Source organism: Anabrus simplex, chromosome 3 (assembly GCF_040414725.1).
Source record: "Anabrus simplex isolate iqAnaSimp1 chromosome 3, ASM4041472v1, whole genome shotgun sequence".
NCBI lineage: Eukaryota > Metazoa > Arthropoda > Insecta > Orthoptera > Tettigoniidae > Anabrus > Anabrus simplex.
In genome coordinates this window covers 442784072-442802763 of record NC_090267.1, presented here as the reverse complement: position 1 = coordinate 442802763, position 18692 = coordinate 442784072, and the positions used below count along the sequence as shown (strand labels likewise).

General features: G+C 37.6%; 1 protein-coding gene across 2 annotated transcripts in view; it reads left to right on the top strand.

Annotated features, from left to right (window-relative positions):
- Positions 1-18692, top strand: part of Hr39 (Nuclear hormone receptor FTZ-F1 beta) — a 190517-nt gene that overhangs the window by 134758 nt on the left and 37067 nt on the right. For both annotated transcript variants that reach the window (XM_067143523.2, XM_067143522.2), the window contains exons 9-11: positions 8336-8441; positions 11260-11471; positions 13885-14108. In XM_067143523.2, the coding sequence (XP_066999624.2) occupies positions 8336-8441; positions 11260-11471; positions 13885-14108 (542 nt within the window). The remainder of the gene's footprint in view (positions 1-8335; positions 8442-11259; positions 11472-13884; positions 14109-18692) is intronic.

Sequence of the window (18692 nt, the reverse complement as noted above, 5' to 3'; positions counted from 1 at the left end):
TTACACTATTATTTATGACATAGTCAAAGAGAAATTTTAAATAAGGCACTATGTACCACCCCATTGTCTTTAATAACTCCCCAGTAATTTGATCACTTCCTGCTGCTTTTCCTTGCTGAAGCAGTTCGATTTCTCTGAAAATATCTTCATTTGTGAATGAGAAGTTTCTTGTTTCCCTATGTCTCTCCCTCCCTATCTTCTGTTATGGTTTCCAACTCCTGACAATCTTCTATTGAATCTCTGAATTCCCTGTTAAATAGATTTGCTTTCTCAGTATCTGTTAAATAGTGTTCACCCCCTTCTCCCACCATAGTAGGAATTTGAATTCCTTTTCCTTTTTGATTCCTAATATATGAATACAGCTTTTCCCATTTCCCTTTGTGGTCATTTCCCTCTTGAAGTATGCCATTCATATAATTCTCTTTTGCTTCCTTTTTCACTCTATTCAGTTCGCTCATTAGCTGTTTTCTAGTTTCTCTATTCTCCCTACCCTCTTTGATTTTCCTGTTTACTATTCTAAATTTTCTTTTTAATTTTCTTATTTCCCTTGTATAATAAACATAATCACATTCATTTGATTCTTACACCGTTTGTGTGTTTATCAAGTGATACTCTGTGCATTGCTGTCTGATATAAGAAAAAATCTGATCAAGATGCACTGTGGAAACATAGAAACAAACTGTATACCACATCATACGCTTACTTACTTACTTACTTACATACTTACTGGTCGGCGCTACAGTCCTTGTAGGTCCTTGGCCTCCTTTATCACCTGCCTTCATTCATCTCGGTCCTCAGCTTTTCTTCTCCAACGTTTAAATCCTAACTTTCTAAGGTCATCCTCAACATCATCAATCCATCTTTTCCTGGGTCTTCCTCTCCTCCTCCTTCCATCAAGTTTTCCTATAAACACCTTTTTAACGGTGCAGGTTTCTGCCATTCTCTGAACATGACCGGCCCACCTAATTCTTCCCTGCTTAATTTTAGTAACAATGTCTGGCTGGCCAAACAGTCCTTACAGCTCTACATTTGTCCTCATTCTCCACCCATCCTGATCTCTTACTGCACCGAATATCTTTCTCAATATCTTCCTTTCCCACCGTAACAGCCACTGTTCTTCTCTGGAGGTCATCACCCAGCATTCTGATCCATACATAACTATTGGTCTTAGTACTGTTGTGTATATTTTAATTTTTGTTTTCCTGCTGACATTCCTGGATTTAAACATATTTTGCAAGGCGTAAAAGCATTGGTTTCCACTTGTTATCCTCTCCTGTATTTCCACGGAGGTTTTATTGTCCTCTGTTATTATAGAGCCTAGATATTTGAAAGATGTGACTCTCTGATACTCCTTCCCATTTAATCTTACTGTGGTCCTTCCTCTTACTCCCTCAGTATCTCCCATCTTCATATATTTTGTTTTGTTTATATTCACTTCTAGTCCTAGGTCCCGTGCTTTCTCTTCTAATACTGAGTAGCTCTCTTCAAGAGCTCTTTCATTTCTTGCAATTATTGCTACATCATCAGCATATGCTATCACTTGTACTAATCTGTTCAAAATGGTTCCCCCTGGGTTGATGGGCAATTGATGGATTACTTTTTCCAATGCTAGGTTAAAAAGCAGTGTGGAAAGTACATCTCCCTGTCTTAGTCCTCTCTCCACTAAAAACTCCTCTGACAGATCTTGCTCCACTCTCACTTTGCATACTGTTGTTTTCAAGGTCATTTCTGTTAATCTAATCAATTTCCTCGGGATTCCAAATTCTTTCATAATCTTGTAAATTTCACCCCTATCTAGACTGTCATATGCCTGTTTAAAATCAACATACAGCTGATGTAGCTGTTTGTCATATTCATAAAACTTCTCTAGCACTTGTCGTAATATAAATATCTGATCCAGAGTAGAGCGATGTTTTCTAAAGCCTGCTTGGTAATCCCCTAATACTCTTTCCATCCATAATTCTAATCTTAAGGCTAGTACCTTACCAAAAACCTTGTACGTTCCATCCAGCAAGGTGATCCCTCGATAATTTCCACATACTGCCTTATCTCCCTTTTTATGTATTGGATAAATTATACCCAATGTCCAATCCTTGGGTATTTCCTCCTTTGTCCAAACCTCCTTAATCAATTCATAAACAGCCTTTTCTATTTCCTCTCCCCCATATCTCAACAGCTCTGACTCCATTCCATCTTCACCTGGGGCTCTATTATTCTTTAATGCATTAATTGCAGCTTTGACCTCTTCTAAGTCTAGCTGTTTTACTGATTCCTCTTCCAATTCTCTTTCCTCCCCATCAACATTTATATTTTCCTCCTCTGTATCATCTTCATTATTTCCATTGAGTAACTCGTAAAAATACTCCTGCCATCTTCCAAGAACTTTGCTTTTATCACCCAGAAGGTTTCCATCTTTATCCTTGAAGAAAACAGCTCTTGGTTGAAATCCTCTCTTAAGGTCTTTTGTTCTTTCATAGAACTTTCGTACCTTGTTTCTATCCTTCATTTCATCCAGTTCTTTGATTCTCTTTCTTTCAAAAGCTCTTTTCTTATATCTAGATACCTTATCTGCTCTTCTTCATTTCTCTATACTCTTCTACTGTTTGTCTTGTTCTGCTTTGAAGCATTCTGTTCCTAGCATCATTCCTCTCTTGGATTAATGTTGAACATTCCTCATCAAACCATTCTGCTCTCTTTACCAATTTCTTCTTTCTGCAACTATCTGCAACTTCACTGATAGTTGTTTTCTATCTCCCATTTATCTTCCACTTCTCCTTTTCCCCATAATTCCCTTTTTATTTCCAAAGATTCAGCCATTTTCTTTTTGTATTTCTCTTGTAATTCCTCATTTTTTAGACCTTCAATACTGTGCTTTGCCTTTCTTCTTTTTCCGTTCTTGCCAAATCTATTTTTTGTCTGTACTTGACTCTAACAAGATATTGGTCTGTATCTGCATCAGCACCTCTGCAGCTTCTAACATCCATAATATCTGATGCATGTCGCCTGTCTATGATAACATGGTCTATTTGATTTCTTGTCACACCATCTGGTGAAATCCAGGTCTCCTTGTGAATGTTTTTCCTAGGATGCCAAGTACTTTTAATTATCATCTGCTTTCCACTCACAAAGTCAATCAATCTCAATCCGTTATCATTACTTACTTCATGCAGGCTTTCTTTCCCTACTAAGTGTTTGTACACCTCTTCCAATTTTTGCATTTAAATCTCCAAGGATAATTTTCACATCGTGTCATTGAACTTTATTAATTTCTTCCTCCAATTTAGTTATAAAATGCATCTTTCTTCTCATCTTCTGCCTCCTCAGTAGGAGCGTACACACAAAACACAGTTACATTGAAGAATTTTGCCCTAATTCTCACAGAGCACATCCTATCATTGATTGGAGTAAAGTTGATCACGCTTTGCTTTACCGACTTATGTGTGAGGAATCCTGTGCCATTACTGCCTGCTTCTTCTCCACTGTACATAAAGATATGTTGTCCAGACTTCATCATCCCTTGCCCTTTCCATCTTAGTTCCTGTAGAGCTGCTATTTTCTCTCCATACTTATGCATTTCATTCCTTAATTTTTTGAACTTGCCAGGTCTCTTCAATGTCTTAACATTCCACGTTGCTAATATAATATCCTTTTTTCCTTCTCTTTAGCCGTTTTTCTCGCCGGTTCGTCACCAAGTTTTCCAGTCCTGCTTTATTCATTCATTCTTAAGGTATCCGTAACAGTTTTTTTTTTTTTTTTTACGAGGTAGGGGAGTTAACCCTACACTCAACCCCCAACCTGGAGGACCAGGGTATCACTCTTAGTCTGGATCATCACCTTAGACCTGTCCGGCTTGGGTGGCCCTACCAGGAGCAGATGCTCCCGCCGGCATAGCTCCAAAGATCATTTGACCACGCAAGCCTCCAATAAACACCCGGCAAAATATATTTGCCTTCGTCAAGGTGGTGATACCTTCGGGAGGACATCATACACTTACTTATATACAATTTTCTTTGTGTGAGGAGGAAAATAAATCAGTTTTTTTTTTTCCCGTTCAAATTATGTCCACTATTATAAGTGGACCAGTATTCTTGTATGTAATTCCATAAGGAACACACAATTGTGGTAGTTGTACGATTTTGAGAGATGGCTTATTCCTCACATCATACTGTAATTCCAGGACCTTGTTAAAAATAAAATTGGTCCTTTTAAGTGCCATGTTTCAGTAAATACTGGGAAGTAAATATAAACTGTATGATAACCAATGAATAGATTTCTGTGATTGATGCCTTAAATAAAAACCAATGCGTTTCAATATAATTTCAAAACTATGTTATATTTTTAAATCAAATCTGGGTTGTATATTAAGTTACGTCTAAATTCCAATTCAGCTGCTGGACGAAGGCCTTGAGATGGTTGAACAGGAGGGAGAATCACCTGATTGTTGGCATGCTCGAATCAGCTTGGTCATTGGGCTGCTCAGTTCCCTTGGTTGGAGCTACCTGCATTTTCAAACAAGAGTTACCATTATGAGTGTCGTTGTTCGAGGAAGGTCAGCACAACATGGCCATGTTTTCGTAATTAATGTGAGCATAGGGATTTCTTGCACACAGAGGTTAAATATTTTTGCAAGGCAGGCATGTATGAAGAACATCAGATGCCCAGAAATATTGTCACAGAATAACACATCCACTTAGGCTGTTTTGCTGACTTCATTGCAGAATAAATCTTAATAATTGGTTTTTCACCTCATTGAAATATGTTAGGGCTTTCACTCCAACAAGCCACTAGTTTAAAATAATTAATCAATATGTTTTCATTATACCAGCATTTGAACACTCACAGTAAATGCCTCTGTGAATGAAGCCTCCACCCTTATTCACAGATTACATTTTGGCCTGTACGGAGCGAGTAGGCCATGCAGTTAGGGTTGTACAGCTGTGAGCTTGACTTCAGGAGATAATGGGTTCGAACCCCACTGTCGGCAGCCCTGAAAATGGTTTTCCATGGTTCCCCATTTTCACACTAGGCAATGCAATACCTTAATTAAGGTCATGGCCGCTTCCTTGTGACTCCTAGCCCTTTCTTATCCTGTTGTTTCTTGTCCTGTTGTCGGTGTGACGTAAAGCAAAGAGAAAAAACTTTTAGCCTCTTATGGTTTTACCTTCCATTGTTGAAATTGGTAAGAATAGATTTTTGCCATCACCTCGTAGGTCTCACTTGCATCTCTTATCTCGTATAGATGCATCTACTTGTCATAAGTCTGTTTCTAACCGGGTCTTGATTTATTCATAACAGACACCTTCCTGCCACCTGACACTTTATCATATCAGTAATCATTCTCACTATTTTCATGTTGGTTGCCATCGGTGTGTGAATAACATATCCTAAATATATGAAAGAAAAGCTACCACGTTCATGTTTTAAGAACACAACGGGATGTTCGGTCCGCTCAGTCTAACACCAGCACAGCACAATTCTGTTTAACCAGTTATAGTTCAAGGACAGTTATTAATCATAGATCTTTAGAGTTAATAATTCAGTGGAGCATAGGATTTTTAATGATATTAAGATCAAGATTTTAACTATTTTTCTGAGTTTATCCAAGGAAACCAGATGAATTTCTAAGCATTTTTTAAGTGTTCTACTACAATAAGAACAAATACAACAAGCAGTATTAAGAAACATTTTAATGTGTGTATGAGTGTTAAAAGTGTTTTACAAGTTTAACTATGTATTCTGTACAAGTGAATGTTGTTAAATCCTAGAATATGGGCAGTTCTGTTTTATCGCTGATGAAGTGGTGTCTCCCGAAACATGTACAAGTCAAAATAATTGTATTACTCAGAATTTGAGAACATATTGACAGGGCAGACCCAACTATCACCCATAATATTCTATTTCTCATTGTGGCTGTCAGAACTCCTACCAAAGTAAACACATACCTTATTATGGAAGCAAATGGAAACAGCATCCTTGATTCTGACCATGCGTCACCTCGTAATCTGCAGGCCTTTGGAATGAGCAGTGGTCGCTTGGCAGGCAAAGTTCCATTGGGGCTATAGTTTTTCTCCGTTTTTCGAGGGACCATGAAAATAAAACGTACAACACGGGAAAACGGAAAATCCGGGAATGAATGAAAACCATCAACAATTTGGCTAAACATCACAAAAATGAAATATGTATAATTATAATCTTACAAAAACTCATAAACCAAACCATAGCTGAACTTTCGTGAGATACAGTTTATTAAATGATTGAGGATTTAGCGTTGATGGGACTGAAATTTCTGGACGGTTGATCCAGGAAATCGTTTCTTCGAGAAACGGATAATGCAGGAATTTTACAACGTGATTTAATTATGATGCTCACGGGACCACGTAATCTGAACGCATATTCCGGGAAAATGCAGTTTCCGGGAACGGATAATCGAGGTTCCACTGTATTTGCACAATCTTTTTAGGAAATCTTGATTGTTACACATCAGTTCATCTTTTGAAATTACATATAAAATTTCTCCTGATATTTTCCTTCAGTTCTTTATAATGTGTGGTGGTTTGTCCTATAACTTTATTTGTAAGTTCTTCTATATGTAAAAATCATATTAAGAGAGACCAGAGGACTCTGTGGGCTGTAGTCTATATCTAAAACTTGATTAAAATTTGATAATACACAGTGTATTGGCTTGCAAGATAGTGGACCCTGCTCCATTGCGAAACAAACGCTAAGAAGAAAATTATGATGATGATGATGATGATCACGACTGTGTATACATAGTGGCAGAGTCTTGTTAGGAAAATCTGGACTGATATTGTGTGGGTCAGTTTTTCGAAGACTAGAGTGTGTGTATCATTTCTATATCTCTGAACATTTCATAAAATACAGATCCTATTACCACAAGGCCTTGTCAGAATTGTGCCAAGAATTCATCTTATCATGGACTCTTATTGCAATTTGTTTCATTCATCATCTCCCCTTTGCACTGATGAGTCCAGAGAAATGTGGTTCTTTTCTACCTTTTCTATCTCCGTAAAGCTCCTTGACTGTTACTGTGCTTTGGTCTTGAGGTTGATGGCATTATGCTGTTGAGAATAAGTATGCACAGAGAATTGCAGAGAGATGTCGTCTATTATCAATAAAATATTTGTGAAATAATTGACAGTTCATCCATTAGCAACCTCAAAACAAAGATATACTGTACGTTATGTTGGTAATGGATCAACAAGATTGAACAAACCATTCGAACTTCAATAGAAGACAAAACTCGGAATCAGTTGAAAGGTGTTTCTTGTGTTTCAAACTAAAGATATAGCACAAACATCCAGGGTAACATAACAGCAGCCTAGTGAGTCATAATTAACATTATTGTTAAACACCAGAGGTTCTTAACCTTTGTAGGATTGTGACCACCACCCATATGCAAGCAGCATAAAATTGAAAAGCTTTGATAAGTAAATACATTTTTAAAACATTCACCTTGTTAATGGGATCCTTGTTCACCTTCAGTGACATCCAGGGAGAAGTTGCTCCTAGGTACTCATGATTAATCCTCCAGATGTGAATCAGTAAATTATGATTATGCTGTGTTGTTGAAGTATTTTATCAGTGAGAAAGCACAGGTAGGTCCTAGGTCCCCCAAACATAGCCACACATTTGAGAGAAGTACTTTGCAGTATTTGGAACATTTTATCTTCTTTTCCCTTAAGGCTATGAATTTCTCCTATTCAAAAAAATATATTTCAGTGTCAAGAATGAATGAAGATCTACCAATTCAAGTTCTGCATAAGCAATCATATTATTCTCTTGAATCACCTTAACTTTTCTGATGAAGTTCACACTGAATTGAAAGGAGTTATTTACTGGGATAAACAATTGTTTATTTTCTTCTCCTACCAAGAATTCAAAATATTAAATTCTTTCAAAAGATCTGGACAACTTTCAGACAAAACTGGGCTTGTGTGCAAGTTCTAAGAAATGTTGCAGTTTTATCACTTGCTGTAAAAAAAGAAACTTTAATTTTATTCACAAATTGTGTTTTGTTCACCTTCAACAAGAACTTCAGGAGCTTTCGTGCTCATGAGGCCCTCCCCCTTGCCCCCATCCCCTTTTTTTTTTAATGACGGAAGACCCAAATGTCATTTAAAGAGCACCAGGTTGAGAATGCCTTCTGAACAGCTTAACCCATCTTAAAGCAATGTAGTTACTTTTAGAGTTGTTAGGTTTCTGCCACTTATTTTGAATATTTTAAGAATTGTGCTTTTGTACATGGTTTTGAGTTGGTACCCCGTTCCTCAATATTCTGAAACAAAATGTTTATTTGAATTCCTTTTCTTCCTAGATGACAGTATTCTGGATGATAAGATGTCTTCCCTGGCAGCAGATCTTGTTCAACATTCAACACTTGCTGCTACACCTGGCATTTCAAGACAGCAGCTTATTAACAGGTAACTAAAAAGTGGGAAAAGAAATGATGGGTGTTTAGCAGTAAGTTACTTGCAGTTTGCACCACTGCTGCCTTCACTAAGCTGATAAGAGAGGAGTTTTATGCCATTCCTATCCTGAACACCACCACCATGTTTCATTTCAAGGGTTATATTTAGTTTCTTGTGCTCTGAGCCAAGTCTGACGTTGCTTCAATTAATAGGATATTTAATCTCTCTTTCTATCTGTTATCCCATAGTTAATCTTGTTCTCAAAGAGGGAACAACAGAAAGTGGAGACAAGGACAAATGTGAAAGCACGAAAGGACAAGCTCCCCATCTTAATACAAGCAGATAGGCATTCTCCTTCTCAGTCCCTGTTCTTCTACATCCATTTCTCCGCAGCCCGCAACAAGCTTGTTTCTACTCCCCAGCTTCATCAGGAGGGTAGGCTTAAACACTCATTGAGAGGCCATCTTGACAGATCTTCAGTCTTGATAATAAGTAATGTTATTTATTGCTTTTATGCCCCACTAACTATACTTGTATGGTTTTCAGCTTCAATCTTAATGCAAGAAGATATCTGGATAAACACAAGAATAGAACAGTTGGTAAGATGCTAGGAACATAGGACAAGTTGTCATGTTGGCTCCTGAAAAAGTGTTGAAACCCATCCTCTGAAACTGAGAAACAGAAACAAGCTTCTTGTTGGGGGCTGAGAAGAAATGAATGTGAAAGAACTGGTATTGATGAGGAGAGAGCCTATCCATTAGAAAATACCAGTGTATGAAGACGTGGAGACTGTCCTTTCTCTTTTGTGTTTTCATGTTTGTCCTTTTTTCCTCTTTGTTGCTCCTTCCTACACTGTCATTTTGTTTATCCTCTTGTGTGTTCCCTTTTATGTTTCTGTCTTTCTATATATTACTTGATACAGTTAGGTTTCAGAAATTAGGATATTTTTCATTTCACATTTTGCTATAAGTCATATAACTTTTGTATTTTTAATATTTTATTCTTTGACAACTCATGCTTTTTATCACGAAAGACTAATGACTTTTTTATTTTTTTACTGTTAATGTCAACCAGTGAACAGCCAGCCTGTCAATTGTAATTTCAGAATCCAGAGTGGTGTTTGGAATATCACTTTTTCATTCACTGCAATCTGATGGATGCATATTTGTAAGCAAGATGTAGGCAGCTATGGTAGTCCTGTGCCTTCTTCTCTCCCTCTTTTGTATGATTCTGATCTTTTTAGATATTTTGAACATTAAATAATGTAATTAAATCCAAAAATGTTAATGTAGAAGAGAAAATTATTTTTAAGAAGTCTATTTTTTAATTGTTTGCCACATACTTTAATTAAACTGAAACAAGAAATAAAGTGGTTCAACCTATTCAATGCAAGTAAATAAGAAATGTAGTGTTACATTCTTCTTTGGTTAAAAACGGTACCAATTTCGACCACCAATCTGGCTCATCATCAGCCGATTAAAAATACAAAAACAATGCATAGGAAAAACAAAAAATTAAAGGATAAGTCTTTCACAAAAGCATTCAAGAAGCAATATAAGACAATAGGGATTAGCACTGCGCGATTTTAAAACATAAAATCCAGAAGAAGTCAAAGATCAGTCACTTATCTGTAGCAAGGCGCAAGTCTCTGAAGAGTAGCACAACACACGCAGGTGAACAAACCTTGTAACTAAATACTCTGGTTAAAAATTTAGCCAATCTCCAAAGTTAAGTACAAAGGCTATTTTTTAATTAAGAGCCGTTCTTTTTTATAAAATTAACCAAACATTTTATTTTCAAATCACATTTTTAGGTTTTACATAAGTTTCTTTATTTTTCTACATAGTTGCCTTATTATTTCGGCACTTATCACACCTTAAAACTAAGTTTTGAAATCCCTCTTCAAAGAAGTCTACTGTTTGCTCCGACAGCCAAGAGTTCTCAGCTGTTTTCAGTTCTTTCATCATTGAAGCGCTTCCCACCAAGATGACGTTTCAACTGCCTAAGAAAGGTGGAAATCGCTTGGAGCAAGGTCATTACTATACGATGGGTGTTCCAAAACTTCCCTCCTGAAAGAGTCAATTAGTTCCTGAGTCTGGACAGCAGTGTGAGGCGTTGCATCATCATGAAGGAGCAAAATTTGCTTTATCAACATGCTGAGTCTTTTCTTCAGAACTGCACGTTGGAGACCTAGACACTTGAGGAAAATCCATAGAAAGAGTGGTTATTGTGAATCTTCTGTGATCACATATGGTCGACCCGAGTGTTCTTCGACATGAATATTTTCACGACTACTTTTGAACTCTCTTGCCCATTTTCGTACTTTATGTTCACTAATTTCATTAGCACTAAACACCTCACAAAACTGATGATGAATGTTTGCAGCCAACATCTTTCCTGCACTCATAAAATGTATTACAAACTGTACCTCACATGCGACGGGTGATTCAATAATCTTGAACCTTTTAAAGGTGCACAGCTCCAACTGATACCTGCTTCTATGGAAAGGATGCCGGGAGGTCGCACGCACACTTGTTGCGGCGTGCATGCTAACTACGTTTTTTTTTTTTTTTTTTTAAAGGCCCTCACTCGTATCTCAGAGGGCATAATAGTAACTGGGATGGGTAGACTGTTATGTACTCTTGGCTGGTGGAGGAGCAGCAAAAGGGAACTGGTCACTCTACCACAAGGGTACTCAAGCTGTGGACATTGCCATAATGAAGTGTAGGTTAGAAGACATATATACCATTTCTTACTCATTTTGTTTCAGTATGGAATATTTTCTTAGAGTCTAAACTATGTTGTTTTATTATGTATGTTTCATTTTCAGCCCTTGCCCGATTTGTGGAGACAAAATTTCTGGATTTCACTATGGCATCTTCTCCTGTGAGAGCTGTAAAGGGTTCTTCAAGAGAACTGTGCAGAATCGTAAGAACTACGTTTGTCTTCGTGGATCTTCCTGTCCTGTTACCATTGCTACAAGAAAAAAATGTCCAGCTTGTCGTTTTGAGAAATGTCTGAAGATGGGCATGAAACTTGAAGGTTTGTATTTTAATGCTTTTAAAAATTGTTATCCTTTAACTGTTACTAACATTTTCCGTATAACTTTAAATAGAAATAAGAACAGTGATCCTGGTAGATTGTTTATTACTACTAGCTTATCTTTCTACCATCTAAAAGTTTAAGGTAAAGCCTAGGTACTGTACAAAAATGTTTAAAATAGGTTCAGCTGATTTTTTTTCATTCATTGGATTTATTTATTTATTTATTCATTCATTCATTCATTCATTCATTCATTCATTCATTCATTTATTTATTTATTTATTTATCAACATTGTGGGGAAAATAGCTTAACAGAATTTCTCAAAACTCGCTATTTATGTTCGGGAATAACCAATGGGCTATATATTATTTGATTAGTATACAGTTGTGTTGCAGTATTACGGTGGCTAAAACAGGAAATGTCTACTTTCCCAATTCATATTAGATGTAGCAAAAACACTGTATTTTATGCAAGTTTTGTAAAATATACCAGTAATTTCCAATCTTTTATGTTCCATGTGGTTTTAACGTGCAGGGAATAATAACGGATATATTTGCTACTGTTCTATTTTTCACTAACTTCCAAATATCTCTGGTAATATTAGTTCTATCTAAAGAGTGTGCATAACAATAGAAAATATAATTTTCAGTCATTTATATGTGATACATTTTTACCATACAGGAGATATGTACGAATTTAGATTTTTGTTACAAAGTCCATCAATGGCTAGCGTCACTGGCATGAAAATATTGTTCAGTCATCACAGTTCTACCAGTATCGAACTATAATATTGGTATCAGTATTGGTATTAGTATACAGTCGAAACTGGTTAAAATGTCCCTTTCTAGTGTGTTTCCCTGGTTATTATGTCATTATTCCAAAGTCCCAGTCCATTTCCTATTAATCACATGTTAAAGAAATCTGGATAGCACATTTACATCACTTTTTAGTATGTTTGTAATATTCCCGCGATAAGAAATTTAAATTAGCGTTCCCGACCACGTTGCGCACACGATGCATCAGCGGCAACTGGCCTGGGTGAAGATTTGGTAGGGAACTTAATTTCACTAGCCCTAGCATGTCAGCCTACAGCTGCAGGGAGCGTCACTCACGAATGATGAGATGTTTTATGATACAAATAAAAATACGGCGGGGTCATCTAATAGGCATGATGGGTTATTGAAGAAAATAATAAAGGGTTCCGTAGAGGGGGAAAAGTTATAGACAACGATCAAGATTAGAGTACATGACAGAACTATTGGATGACATGAGATGCATTCTTTACCTCTCAGTTTGGTACAGTCCCACTACATTTTGTCCTCTCTTGCAGATTTACTTTTGTAGTATACAAACCTGTCCCACTGTACTAATTAACACCACCTGTAGAGGTAGGTGCTATGGTTAGTACATTATCCTTACTCCAGTTTTGTTTGGTGTGATCAAGAATGCTTACCAATGCTTGAGAATTATTTTGTAATTGTTATTTTTGAAAATGTTTGCTTATTCGGGAAAATTAATGATTTGGCAAAATTATATATCTGTAATGTAGGGAAAACAAACATTTCGACGGAATAATGGGTCGGTTATTTGAGCTCAGGGAAATGAATTTGGGAAATTTAATGAGAATGGCTGGAACCAAGTGAATAAAGAAACTCATAAAATGTTATCTGATTGATTGGTTCCGAAGTCCAGTTACCCCAGTCAGTTCGACACATTCCGTAACTTTATTTTCGTCTTCACTCCTTTGTCAGTTGTTTTGTCTTGAGTGCCATTGGATTTAAATATAAAGTTTCAGCAAACTGTGAAAAAGCTGAATTTATCAAGTTTGCAGAAAAACTTAATGCAGTGTTTATGTGTCCCTAAAAACAGTCTGTCAGACTTGTTTGTAATGCTGTACTGTATGTTATTGGTGAGTTAATATCGTAAACTTCAAATATTGCATAACTTATTTTAGGTCTAATATAAAATTGTACAATATTTTCCTTTCTTTTGACCTTTTCTAATTTCTAATTTGAATTTTCAAGCATGTGTATTGTATTTAGAATTAAAGTAATCTGTTTTATTTTAAGAGTGAAGGTATACATAATGCATATTATAAATTGACTGTTAGATTGGGCAACCTCCCTCCCAATAAGGACACCTCGCTGATGCAGACAGTTGTTACATACCTTCGATGACTGAAAATGGGAAGTTTCATAGTATTTTACGAACAGAAATTTAGTTCCTTATCAGCTATACTTGTACTCATCTTCTGTGTTGTATTGAAGTTTCTTTGCTAATTGTCTGTCATTAAACTTATATTAAGTCAGTACTTCAAAGGCAGTCCAGCATGGCAAACTACTTTCTCTCTAACTCACTTTCACTACAATACTTGTGGACTAACATTTTATTCTCTATTATTTCCATTTCTAGCAATCCGGGAAGATCGTACACGAGGTGGCCGAAGTACCTATCAGTGCTCATACACATTACCAGCTAGTCTGGTGGCTCCGTCTGGTAGTGATGGCTCAAACAAGCTACTTGGTCCCTCTGGTGACCTCCAGGTAAAGCTGGAGGCTCCAGATGTGGGAGCAGTAGCTGGAAGCAGTGGAGGTACCAGCTCAACAGCCAACAAGATGATTCCACAACTGTTACAAGTTAGTTGATCATGAATTGTATATTTAATACACAGACTTTTACAAGAAAGCATCACTGTTCAAAATACACTACAGTCTCACTTAGAATGTCAAAAAAAGATGAACGATTTTATTAATTACCATACTGGTCGAAATATAAGAAAAGGTTTTTTTTACATAAAAATGTACTAACAAAAACCTTACTTGTCATATATTGGCAGCTTAACATTTAAAGGCTTTATTTTTATTTTTAAAGGTGTGTTTGTATCACTCCCTAACTGTACTGGTTTTTTGCTGTGCGTGTATGTAACAGCTGAGGCTCAAGGACATGTATGAACTAAAATTTTCTCAAGCTTGATGATTTTTTTTAAAAATTTGTGGCTCGTGATCTATTGTTGCTTAGGTTTTCCATCATTGTGTTAATTCATTCAGTTTTGATCACTATTCCAGTCTTGGCAGATTGTGCGGAAAGGAGAGTGTATTTGTCACTTCAGTTAAATAAAGGAAAGAGAAAGAGAGAGAAGGATATGATAATGACCTTTATTGATTTGGAGAAGGCTTATCATAGCATCCCTACAACAAAAGTTTACCCCCTGCAGGTGGGGGACGCACATGTAGAATACACCCGCGGTATCCCCTGCCTGTCGTAAGAGGCAACTAACAGGGGCCCAAGGAGCTCTCAACTTGGGAGTGTGGATTGGCGACCACGAGGCCCTTAGCTGAGTCTTGGCATTGCTTCCACTTACTTGTGCCAGACTCCTCACTTTCGTCTATCCTGTCCGACCTTCCTTGGTTAACTCTTGTTTTTTCTGACCCCGACGGTATTAGAGCATTCGAGGCCTAGGGAGTCTTTCATTTTCACGCCCTTCGTGGCCCGTGCCTTTCTTCGTCCGTTACTTCATTTTTCGAAGTGGCGGATCCTTTCTTTCTTCTTTTCTCTCTCTTTACCCCCTGTGGGTGGGGACGCAGACAAATAATACACCCACAGTATCCCCTGCCTGTCGTGAGAGGCGACTAAAAGGGGCGACCAAGGGATGATTAAATTAGAACCATGAAACTACTTTTGATTCGTACCATCACGCAGGGAACACCATGGGTTGCCTGTACTTGCGAGTAGTACCACTATATTAGGTACAAAATAGGTTTGTGATTAGTAGCAGCAAAGAGCGACACCGTGGGTCTGCATTGCCTGTGATTAGTACCCACTATGTGAGGAACACCACGGGAATACCAGCACCCGTGACTAGCACACCTAGGTGAGGAACCTCATCGGTTTGCGTTGGCTATGAGTGACGCCATTGTGTGAGAAACACCATAGGTCTGTGTTACCTGTATGAAGTACAATACTTGTGAGTAGTACCATCTTGTGTGGAACACCGTGAGTCTTTGCTACTTTTGATTAGTACCCCCAACATGACAAATACCATGGTTCTACTTTACTCACGACATGTGCCATTCTGTGGGGCCTTAGACATGGATTTGGACCCCTTTAGACATCAAGCATCCTCGATTCAGGATTATGCTTTATAAGTGGTCCCTTGGTCAGTAATTCTATTATTTATGATCTCTTTTTGCGTCGGATCCACTGTTTTTTGTTTGTTTATTGTTTTTTCTGGGTTCATGTCCATCCGTCATTCTTCATGACATTTTGGTCAGTGGATGATTTTGAACTTTTTGTTGCCATTTTATTTCGTACCATTAGGGGCCGATGACCTCGATGTTAGGGCCCTTTAAACTACAAGCATCATCATCAGAACAAAAGTTTGGGAATGCCTATTAAACCGAGGGATTGACAAGGAATTGAGAAACATGATAAATGCAATGTACAAAGATTGCTACAGTAGTGTGAAGACTACAGTCGGAAACAAAATACTATTGGACATAATCTATAGACTATAAGAAACAAAATATTATTTGGAATTGCAGATTGTCTACATTATAATATGACATAGCATTCTAAAAGTAAAAGTACAGGTATGAAGAAACCTTAAAAATGTGTGTTCTTCATACAGATAACACTCGCATTTGTTTCAATTCACTAATCACTTCATGCCTAGCCTTGAACAAATACTGGACAATGATGGAAATAACAAAACAGTTCTGCCAGCCTAATGGCAGCTTCAGCATTTGTGAAGCAAAAAAATCCCCAAATGGTGATTGTGGCAGTTGATGGGTTAAAAACTAGTTGCGATCGATTTGTACAGCTTAGCATTGTTTAGTATTATATTTATTGATGAGCTTGACTGATCAAAGTTGCTGACCTGAAATAAGTTTTCATGGGAAACTGATGAAGTTTCTAGTAAAACTGAATTTAAAGTATCAAGATTTTTAACTTGTGTAATTTACATAGGTAGAAATTTTGAAGCTGGTCCTGTAGTCTAGGGGTAGCTTGCCTTCATTTTGCTCGGAGACTCCAGGTTCAGTTCCCAGCAAGGTCAGTCATTTTTACCTGGATATGAGGTAAACTGTTTTATCTATCCTGGGCCCTTAGGGGGGGGTGTCAGTATTAAGGTCCACTCAGCCTACGTGACTACAATTAATTGAGGAGTTGTGTGACAGAGAGATGACGACCCCAGTCTAGATAGCCAGGAATGATGGCTGAGAAGATTCATTGCACTGACCATGCATTACCTCATAATCTGCAGGCCTTCGGGCTGAGCAGCAGTCGCTTGGCAGTTTGATTTGGTTTAGGAGTGTTTGTATGATTATAATTATACATATTACATTACTGTGATGCTAAGCCAAATTTTTGGTGGATTTAATTCGTTATGGGATTTTCCATTTTCCCATATTGTACATTTTTTCTTGCGGTCCCTCCAAAAGTGGAGAATTAACATTCTACTGGAGATGGTAGTGCTCGGACGATGAGAGTTGTATGGAAGGAGAAGAAGACTTCAGAAGACTGGAAGAAGGGAGTGTAAAAACTATCAGGGAGTTTCTAGAGAGACAGGTTCAAGCTAAAGTAGGAGGAGGTCCAAGAGGACAGTATGGCTGCAGATCAGGAAGGTCCACAATAGATCTCATCTTGTAGTATAACAGGTACAAAAATGACATTATGAATATGGAAAAGATCTACTGATGGCCTCCTTGCATATAGAAAAGGGATATAATAATCTATGTAGGAGCAAGATATGGGAGGCCTTGGAAAACAAAGGAGTTGGGAAACAAACTATATGGAGGATACAAGAGATGTATCAAGGGAGAGTGATTTGTGTGAAGGTAGTGGACTCTCACCATTACTTCTCATTGCAGTATGTGTATGTTTAGTCATCAGCCCGAAGGCTGGTTGGATCCTCAACAGCTCCACCATCAGCTGTCATAGATGGCCTAGGCATCACTGAAGTGGTGTACTAGGGAAATGAGGAGTGAGGTAGTTTCCCGTTGCTTTCCTCTCATTGCAGTAATGGATGATATAATGACGAGAGTGTCAGAGGAAGCTTGGAAAGAAAAGATGAAAGCAATAGTTTGTTGACAATTTGATGGTGTGGGGAAATAGGGAGAAGGAAGTTCAGAAGCAGTTTGATGATTAGGTGAAATAGTACAAGAATATGATATGAAATTTAGTATAAAGAAGAGTGAGATTGTGCTTACAGCCAGGAAGGAGGTTAGATGAACAACTGGTGTAATGAATTGTGGAGAACAACTGAGGAAGGTGGGCAGTTTAGAGTACAGGAAAATGGAAGAAATTATAAGGGAATAAATAAGTTGGGAAGACAAGTAGAAATATTCCTCAAAAGAGTTAGAAGCTTATTGTGGAGTAAAGATGTCCCCCAAACAGCAAAAGTGTGATATAACCGTCATATTATATCCCAATACTGACATATGCTTCAGAAACTTAGGTAATGAGGGGAAGAGAGATAAGCAGGATCCAGGCTAATGAGATGAAATGTTTGAAAGGTAGAATAGGTGTAACAAAAATTGATAAGATACGAAATTAGACGTTTAGAAATTGTGGAACCATTGTAGGATAAGATAGAGGAATTAAAGGCTTTGGTGGACACACAAAGAGAATGGGGAAGAAGAGGGTACCCAGAAGGATGCATTAGATAGGAATGGAAGGCAGGAGACCAGGAGGCCCAGAACTGGATCAAAATGACAATGGAGAGGCTTAAGTTCTAAACAGACCTGGCCATTGGCTGGAAGCTGGGCAAGATGATGATCATTATGTTCAAACAACAAGTCTACTTGGGAGATCGTGGGTTTTAATCTCACTGTCAGCGGCCATGAAGATGGTTTTCTGTGGTTTTCCATTTTCACACCAGGCCGACGTTCGGGGCTGTACCTTAAGACCACAACTGTTTCCTTCCTGGTCCTAACTATTTTCCTACCCCAGTTTTGCTGCCAACCTATTTGAATTAGTGAAACGTTGAAACCATTATGGAAAGAAATGTGTGGTCAAAGGATTCTCTCTCACATTCCATCGCACATCCTATGAAGGCAGTAAATTTGCAAATTTTTAATTTTTTTCCCCCTTAAGAAAATAGATTCTGTACTTTTGGGAGTTTATAGGAATCCTAGTGTAAAAAAAAATACGATAACTATGGGTAAATTCAGTAGTAGTCCGCTACAGCGAGACGGAATATAACGAGAACCCTGTTGTAATGA